This window comes from Juglans regia, chromosome 12 (assembly GCF_001411555.2).
Source record: "Juglans regia cultivar Chandler chromosome 12, Walnut 2.0, whole genome shotgun sequence".
NCBI classification, from domain to species: Eukaryota; Viridiplantae; Streptophyta; class Magnoliopsida; order Fagales; family Juglandaceae; genus Juglans; species Juglans regia.
In genome coordinates, this window is record NC_049912.1 from 29,788,562 (window position 1) to 29,798,383 (window position 9,822).

The following is a 9,822-nucleotide window of genomic DNA, read 5'->3' on the forward strand; positions in this document are numbered from 1 at the left end:
ACTAACTCAAATTAATATATCAATTGTAATAAAATATGTGATAGAAAGAAAGTGAAAGAGAAATAATTAATAAAGTATGTATTTGATGTATGTACAATAACTTTCAAATTTGAAAAAACTTTTGAAAGTCACTGTAACTAAATTCCAAGCTAATCCATTATGAGCATATTTTTCTCTCTAATAGTTAAATACTCAATGGATTTAACTTTTAGCTAATCCATTGAGGATGCTCTAATAGTTGTACACCACATAAGACTTTTATTTTACTTAATCTGCATTTGCCTACACCCGATTAGAGACCCCATACAGTCCTTTAGTGCCTCCCTCACTTCTTCGTCTTCCACTCCATCCCATTCCCAAATGAAGATCTCGACCCCCACACTCATCCTGAGGGCAACTCAACCCCCCGACGAATCTCGGATCTCGACCCCACACTCATCTCGATGGTAACTCGACCCCCCGACGGAGCTCGACCCAGACGGTGGCACAGACGGAGCTCGATTTCCAGATAAAACTGTGAGATCTCCACCCCTAAACCAAACTAATTTTCACTATTTTTCTACTTTACCAGTATTTTTTTTATACTTTTTGATTTTGTAATATAGTTTATTTGTTGTGAGATCTCGACCCCTAAACCAAATATTAGTTTGAGATACTAAGAATAAATCTATTAAATATGCGTCTACAATCAGTTGTGGGTCTTTCTCATGTCTCTCATCAGCCCCCTTTTCTCTGGTCTTTCAAATTTATGCATACAAGCTATAATTTTTGGTTTAGAGGAATGCTTCAATAGGTTAGGCTCCCGTAATTTTGCAAGATATGAACACAAATTAAATGCATTTAGGGAAAAATGTGAAGCATAATGAACTCTTACAACTGATATAGGATTATGATATAGTTTGGAGAAATATTGAATATTCATTAATCATGTATTATATTGTATCATAATTGTAAAGAAAAAAATATTTATTGCAATATGTGGATCATGTGGATATGTTCTACAGAAAGTAGAAGACATCAAAAATTATGGAAGTTTTTTTTAGATTTATTCAGCACAAAGAAGATGCATGATCTTGAAGTTTGGTCTTGGCCACGGACTGAGATGGTGGCGGTGGAAGAGAGGCACAGAGAGGAAGAGATGAAAACACGAAGTGCTCTTGGGCGAAATCAGTGAGGGCTGCTTTTGCTTGGAAGTGTTTATGTGTGGTGGAGTCTATTTCTCTTATGGTGTATTTCCTAAGCAATGAATAGAGGGCTGTTATTTTCGGTTTATTAGCCCGACTATTGCAAAGCGGCTTTGTAGACTAAACTTTAATTTTAAGCTGAATCTAATATCTAAACATTAAATTCTCAAATTACTAAATATATCTTAACTCAAAACTTCTTTCCACGTGAGACCCACAATCATTTTCAATTTTTCATAAATATATTTAAATTCATCTTAACATCAAAAAACATATAAACTCATCTTAGGTGGGTCCCACAAAACTCACTTCACGAACTCAACTCATTATTATTCATAAGGAACTCAATTCAGCTCAACATCTAAACGGAATCTAAAAATGTGAATTTATTATTTAAAAGAATATTTTTTGTACCTAGATGTAAGATTTAATATTTTTTTAAAAGAAATATATAAGATTTATAAGACTGCAAATATCGTTTTTATTAAAGAACCACCTAAATTATGCAGCGTTGATATGAACACAATCCCTCTTTTCTTTTCTATTTTTTGGTGACATGTTCCGCCGTTTCTCAGCCACTTTCCTTCACTCATAATCATAAATAAAATAAAATAGTCCACCATTATCATTAATTATAAAGTTTTCCTACTTTCCCAACACTGGTCTACTCCACTTGAATCCCAAAATGGTGCAACAACTCCGCTGTATCAGCTCCACTTCTATATTCTCGCTCATAAAACTCTCCATTGACAGTGTATAAATACCCATAGATGAATACTTCCCCTCAGCAACTAAATTAAGTCCCAATTCACAGCCTAAGATGGCCAAGCTTTCCCTTCTCACACGCGTGACATTCAAAGCCATCTGCCTCTTGCTCCTAGCCATCACCTTTGAGTGCGCCAACTCTGTCAGGGTCCTCCTCGATGTAGACCCACAGCCTTCAGTCCTCCCCGATCCACCCCAGCCAACCAATCCTGTTGCAACAACTGTCCCAAATGTAACTCCACAGGTGGGTCTGACCCCCACCACACTGCCAAATGGCCAAATCCCCGCCACCCCCGCAGCAGATGACACTAACCCACCATTACCAGAATCTGAAATCCCCATTGTTGACATCCCACCAATAGCTAGCCCAGCAGCGGAATCAGATGCTGACTCACCACAACCCGAGCTCGAAGAACCCGACACCGTAGCAGCACCTGTTGCTGGCATGGCACCGGTAGTTGGTCCCACAATTACCCCAACTGGCACAGAATCCCCCGTTACCACTACCACCAGTGCCACGGTGGCAAAACCTGTTGGTCCACAAACCCCTGCATTAACCTTCTTCATGCATGACATCCTAGGTGGTACACATCCATCGGCCAGGGTTGTCACTGGGATCATAGCAAACACCCAATTCAACGGCCTTCCTTTCACACAGCCCAACGACAACATCTTCCCACTTACCGGCGGGGTCCCACTGAGCAACGCAGACCTTAGCGGTATCGTCAACAACAACAACCTCCCCATCATTGCAGGCCTCAACGGCGTTGGCCCCCAAGCTTCCACTGTCATCCAAAACAGCGGCAACAACGACATCATTGACAGTAGTAATGGTAACCTGCCATTTGTCACTGCAGGGCAGCTGCCATCCGGGCTCACACTCCAAAAGCTCATGTTCGGATCGTTGACAGTGATTGACGACGAGTTGTCGGAAGGTCACGATCTGGGGTCTCCTGTAATTGGCAAAGCACAAGGGTTTTACTTGTCGAGCTCGTTGGACGGGACGAGCCAGACAATCGCCGTGACGGTGTTGCTACACGGTCTCAGTGGTGGAGATCACCTTCAGGTGGTGGAGGATACTATCAGTTTCTTTGGGGTGCATCGATCTGCAATGCATGAGTCTCAAATTGTAGTGATTGGTGGGACCGGGAAATTTGAGAATGCGAAAGGGTATGCTACGGTTGAGACGCTTCATCAAGAGGATCAACATGCCACGGACGGTGTTGACACGATCATGCAGTTCAGTGTTTACCTTTCTGAGTAGTTTGTGTTTGTAAAATTTATAATTTACAGTCCTCTGGCTATTTCAATGTTCATTTCATGTATCTTTTCGTTAGACGTGTGAAGCTAAATGCGAATATTTTTCATTTTAATTAAAAGAACCACTAAATCTATAATTATATCTTATAAAAAAAGAAATACAATTAGTGTCTTAATGCAATACATCGGATTTAATATACAACAACAAAAAGCTATATAATTTAATGTATCATAACATCAATTTGTAAACTTTCTTTTGTAAGATATTTTTGTAAATCAAGTATTTTCCTTTAATTATCTCAACCATTTCGATTGATTAGGATATGAATGGAAAAGTAAATTATTTATATGTACACATATATAGCCAACACAAACACTCGTGTGTGGCCAAGATCTTTTGGATCAATGGGCAACTCCTTGGTTTCTCACTAAGAGAACCAATGATCGAATCCTCCCTCCCCATGTATAAAAAAAAAAAACACTCATGTGTGTGATACACATAATTGAGCACCGCTATCAAGATGTCTCTCGTTCTACCTCTATAAACTAAATTAGACTCACCAAAGCCATATAAACTAACAAAAATGTTTTATTCTGTTAATATTTGGTATTCTGGTAATGGATTATTGAGGGTAAGTATACGTATATATAGCTCGAGCTTTGAAATAGGAGTTGGTAAGATGGAGTTGGTGCATGCTTTGGTTTGGATCCTAACTTTGTGTAAATTAGTTCAAGAGAGAAATAGTGTTGAAACTTAAAAGTAGATTAAAAGAATGATTCGGCTAAGGGCAAGGGTTTAGCTCACCAAAGGAAACACATGACATTTATCTGGCTTGAACCCACAAAGCTTACAACTGCAAAATGGGTTTCTAAAGCTGACATGAGCTCATTCTAAATAGCACAAGTTGATTGGCCTTATTAGGATTGCTTCTATCTGGCAACACCATTAATATTGCTGCGAACTTAACATCAAGCACTTAAATTAGAAAAACAGAAGTCTAAAATTTAGACATCCTAATGTAAAGAGTTCATGATAAATCAGGAAGCTAGTTATCACAAATCCCTGTATCAACCAACGTTCTTAACACTTTCAACTCAAAAAGAGCGGGTTCGCACTAACAAGACATTTTGAAACTTCAATACCTAAATGACTGAATGAATAAGAAAGAATTTGATGCAAAACTGAGAGTATGATGATACATAGATCCCTCAGAAAAATACATGACCTCTTCATAATAGCAATACACTCTTGTCTGGACAAACTAATCTATATCTGTATACTTTTCACACCCTTCCACTCACATCAAAACGATTGATATATACATAAACATATTTTTCTGAATGGCTCTCATAGGCTTAGGGGAAAAAAGGAACAAAAAAATGGTTTTCATTCAATATATATCCGCCAAAAACTTTAACATGCTGACGTCTAAAAAGTGCCCATGCTAACAACCTCTGAAACAAGCTCATCAATCAACAAGCTCTCTATTTCTCTACCTATAAGATCAATATCATCTCCTAAATCTACAAAACCCAGTTCCTTTTGCAGCGCTTTCGCTGCCGAGTCCATACTTGCTTCCTTTTCTTGGCTTACCAGCAACATCCATAACTCTTCCTCAATCATGTTCCGACTTGGCCTAGGGTATAATCTTTTGGATGCAGGCTTTGCCCATATGGGCACACCTATGCATGGCTGTAAAATCTCCATTAGCCCCAAATTTATCTGGTCAAAGAGAAGTCTCCTATCCGACCTCTTCCAGGAAGCCAGCTCACCAAACTTTTTTTCAAGGGTCTCAAAAACTGAAAGGTTTATTGGGCATTCTGGCGTGTGCCAGGTACCAAAGTCCATATTTAGGATGCCACCATGAAAACCCGCCTCGGTTAAGACATCAATAAGGTACGAGTAACCCCTACTTTCTTCAACTCTAAACAATCCCATTAACCCTATGTTTTCTTGAGGTTCACCTACAGAACCTTCTCTGGAATCTTCATCACTCGACACAATCATTCCAGGTCCTTCTGAGCGTGTTTCTGAGATATCTGATATCAAAAAGTTGCACTGATGAACCCAGCCAAAGGGGAAAGAAGATATATAGAAAGAACTAGAATAAAGAAGGTGGGTTAAAATTATGAAATGCAGTCCTAATGAGCTTACCACAGATGTCAGTGCCGATACTGTCTAAGCATTCCAAATCATATGAAAGATCATCTTCGAAAGGTAGTTCCAGAACTGAAACTGGACTAGGATGATAAGCCTCCTCCGAGCTCAATCTAGATTCTGGCTCTGTGTGAAAGCACCGTGAGTACACAGCACCTTCTTCATGGAATCCAACCAATGTTCTCTGCAATATATGACAGAATTCAGTAATGGTGAAGCAAAATATTGGTAAATAAATCTATAGACAAGTAAACAAAAAAAAAAACTCAAGATAAAGATTGTCATAATTGGCATGAGAATTCTACAGATAGAATTCTACAATTTATAGGAGAATCATTCATACAGAAGGCACACATGTGGTGGCTATGAACTGACCATTCAAACTTAAAAACAAGACCAAATTTTAAAGGAGACAAGGATAAGACACAGATTATTGGTGTTGGATTCAGACACTGCACAAAAATTTTATTTGTATTTTGAATTAGCTTCTCTTTATTGGAAGCAAAGCGAGCACAGTTTAAAAATGAATTAATGATTTCGAACCCCATTTGAAATCACGATTTCATAGAAGTAATACCTTTTGCAGGTATGATTGAAATTTAATGTTCAGCCTCAACCCTAAGGTATCATTTGATACTGTCAAGATGCTATATATATATATATATCGGTTTTAGAATATTGAGCTTAAACAAATATCAACAAAGTAGAGAGTTGTCACTGTCCCATAAAGCATTCAGAAGAAGCCTAACATCACAACCAAGCAAGCAAAAAAAACTCTTTTTTAGGAAATACCTAGTTATATATTTCTTAGAGCCTAGGAAAGATAAATAAACTAAATAATTAACCATCTTATTAGAGAAACATCAAACCTGTTGAATCAAGGTATCAGAGGCACAACTAGAAGAATCAGAATTTGTATCTAAGATACAGATGATTGGTTCAAACTGCTCTTCCTTGGAATTTTCAGAAGCCCCACCCACGACCTTACACTCTGCATCAGCCACCACATTAGTTCCCATGCTCACTGAGGAAACATTGGAAACTAAGGCCTGAGGAAGTGAAATGTTGCATTCATCCGTATTGCTGCTGTCAAACTTGTTCTTCATCTCACCTTCCATCACCCATGTGTCCCGCACAAAGCAATTATTTTCCAAAGCAGAGTGAGAAACAGTGGAGCTTGAAGACAGAGGACCCATACAATTCTGATTAGACAGATCCTTCTCAAGTTTGACCTTCACCTCATCCAGGACTACACACATCGCTGCTTCTACATTATCATCACTTTCCAAATCCAAGCATGAAAAGGAATGAGTTTTCTTATTGCTGACTAAGTTTTTATATTCTAAACCATCTTTATGATGCAAAGTTTGCTTTCTTGACTTGTGTTGCGCCGAATTAACAGACTTTTCCAGGCTTGAATACCAGTCACTTTGAAGGCCTTCATATCTGGTCCGGGATCTGGGATTCCCAGTGGCAGAAGTTGCAGAAAGAAACGTGGACCTTGAAAAGTTTATCATAGGCCCATCCTTCGAAACATTCGTGCTGATGAAGCTTAAGTGATCACCATCTTGATCACTTGGACCAGTCTGATTGCTCAGGCCATGCTTACTAGGCTTGTAATAAACATTTCTTGTTCCATCATCAGCCAAGGCAAACAATTCTCCAAGAGTACTGACTCTACCAGCCAATCCATCTTTCTGGACCTTCTTATTTGTCTTACATTGGTCTGATATTTTCTTTTTTGCTTCCCTGGATACATATGCCCCATTTTCAGTACTACGAAACTCTTTAAGCCACCTATCACCCAAAAGTGAACCTTCACAAGAACTATATGAAGAGAAATGTCGTGCATCACTCTCTACCTCGCCATGGTTTGGTTTCAAAATAACACCTTTCAAGGGGGAATGGCATGCTTCACTGTTTGACTCCAATTGAGATCTTGAAAGCTTACAAATATCATCAATTCCAAGTCCATGGGGACTTCTATTAGTGCCATTCTCGGGTTTGTGCAGCAATTTAACATTTCCTTGCAAAGCCTTCCTCCCTAATTTTCTACATTTGTTAATATTGATACCATAAGAAGTAGATGATGACTTCAAGACTGGAACATTGCCTGATCGTGAGTAAGAAGGTACACCTTGCTGATTATGAAAGCTATTGGCAAATGAAGAATATGGCTCTTGGAGATATTTTGGAAGGGGATCCTTCTTAATATATGTAATATCCAGTGCATCTGGAAGTTCTGCCAGGTCTTGAAGCTTCTTATCCACTGAAATGTATTTTGCATCAGGAAAATTATGCCTTATGAATCCCAATTTTTCTTCTGATGAATTGGAGCTAGCTTTCCCCTCTTCAACAGACAGATTATGTTGCTTATGTCTATCTAGTGTGTCCAGTACTCTAAAGATATAATTTAATTCCTCACGCTCTCCATTGCTCATCCTAAATGAAGGATGCTCATGAGATGAACGCTTCCCCCTGACACCTATAGAAGCAACTCTCTGAAAGTAATACTCAGAAAGAACCCTTTGTTGTTTCTGAACAGGTTGCTGAATTGGCAGTTCATCAAGACCCATCAATCTTGCAATAACGCTTGATGTTCTTTTACTGGATTCCATTTCCCTTGACAAAACTTCCACTAGTTTGAATAAAAACTCACTAAAACTCAAGCGCCTTTTAGAAAGTGCAAGTATATATCTACACCAAACAGAGAGAACGCCATATGAGGAAGGGAACAACTACCGGCCTCCAATCATTAAAAAGTGCAGCAAACCACTTCTCAATATTGAAAATCTCCATACGAAAGAAAACATCAAGTGCAACGTACCATTTTCTTCCTTTGCTGCAGTGCCCTAGCAACAACAGTGTCAGATGCAAAAACTCCAGCAACATTTGTGAGTCTTAAAACCTCCATGGTTCCTGAAATTTTGGAACATTTAAATGAAGGCACATATAGACCTTAGGCAAGAATAAGAAAAATAAAAGGCTTACAAAAGAACAGGAAAAGCTCGTGGCCTCCACATACTACATCTAAAACAAACAAATTTAAGTCTAAACAAAAAGAGCAAGCGCAAAGGAGAGCTTCCTAGAATCGGGAACATCATGTCCTAGACCATGCCCATAAGCTCTGAAATCAATCTAATATGAAGGAAATATATATATAATAAATAAATTGAACATATGAAAACAAGTAGTGAATCCGTTCTGAAATCTTTAAGCGGGCGTCCTGTGAGATAAAGAAAAAGTTTCCAGCCACTCTGTGTTTCCAAAATAGTAAAAGTTTCATGCAATCAACATTCAGAGACGAAATGATTTAGACAACTTTTTTGGTATGTGTTTATTAGAACAAAGAAGTGTAAAGAGTCAGTAAAGTGCATGAGTAATTGGAACCTAACATAGATTATTAAAAAGGGACAATCCGACATAATAAGCCTTCAAAACACTTTCACAATAATTTACAACCACCCTACAGCTCATCGAAACAAAACCTCTACAAAATCATATTGATCCCACTACAACAGAATATCCTTATTAAATTTCCACGAGAAACAAGACCTGCGATGATAAAAGCAAAAGCAAAATCAAACCCCTCCCCCTCGCCCCCCGGGTGAAAAAACAAAAAAAAAAAAACCATGAATCTCAATCTCCCACACAGTAAATAATAAATATATGACCTGCGTATTGATTACCAAAACAGAGAAAAGCTGACCTTTTTTCTGGCAGTTCTCTGCACCATGACAATGATTCTGGCTTTTAATGCGCACCCATAATTCAAATCCTACACCAGGCAAGAATTCTCGACGAATCCACTTCATTCCCTGTAATCATTATCAAATGAAGTTCCGAATCACTACTCTTTTGTTATAAACGAACCATTAAAAGGACGCGCCGACATTTAGGCAAGTTGGGTCAACCATAAATGTTATCCAATGAAAGGTCAAAATCGCAACAACTTTGGACACGCAAATTGGTCGGGAAAGCAAAAATCTGGGAAATGGGATTTGGATATATAGTTGGATCCAAAAACGGATTTTAAAGAAATAGAGACGCGTTTGAGGAAGTCTAGGCCGAGAAAATTGATGGGAACGATGCGAAACGGAGTGAAAAACTGAACTCGGTGGGGTTCTTCCTTTTTTCTTTTTGTTATACTGTCGTTTCTGGTACTACGCGCGAATAGTTTACTTGTCTTGTCTTTGTTAGCGCATTTCGCGCCACAAAGATATGCCTTTTTTCTTTTTTTTTTTTATCCGTAAGTGTTTAAAAGAGCCAAAATTATTTATATTTATAACGTTTGTGTTCATTTTCAAACTTGAAATATTTTTTAAAATTAAAACCCCCTCACATCATTTACGTATAAATAATTTTAAAACACACTTAGGTTGCTTTTATTAAGAAGTTTTGGGTCGTGTACGGTAGCTTGATAAATGTTTGGTCCATCAAAAAAATTATAAATTA

The 9,822-nt window shown here is 38.2% G+C and overlaps 2 protein-coding genes across 2 annotated transcripts; one reads left to right on the plus strand and one right to left on the minus strand.

The window, feature by feature from the left end:
- Positions 1-1,828: 1,828 nt before the first annotated feature.
- Positions 1,829-3,299, plus strand: LOC109002980 (dirigent protein 24-like). The gene has a single exon (XM_018980916.2). The coding sequence runs from the start codon at positions 2,005-2,007 to the stop codon at positions 3,211-3,213; it is 1,209 nt and encodes a 402-aa protein (XP_018836461.2). The 5' UTR covers positions 1,829-2,004; the 3' UTR covers positions 3,214-3,299.
- Positions 3,300-4,229: 930 nt separating this feature from the next.
- LOC109003023 lies at positions 4,230-9,481 on the minus strand. Its single transcript, XM_018980975.2, has 5 exons — positions 9,077-9,481; positions 8,195-8,286; positions 6,237-8,064; positions 5,365-5,551; positions 4,230-5,249 (listed from the first exon to the last, which is right to left on the minus strand). The coding sequence occupies exons 3-5, from the start codon at positions 7,983-7,985 to the stop codon at positions 4,639-4,641; spliced, it is 2,547 nt and encodes an 848-aa protein (XP_018836520.2). The 5' UTR covers positions 7,986-8,064; positions 8,195-8,286; positions 9,077-9,481; the 3' UTR covers positions 4,230-4,638.
- Between the last annotated feature and the right edge of the window lie 341 nt (positions 9,482-9,822).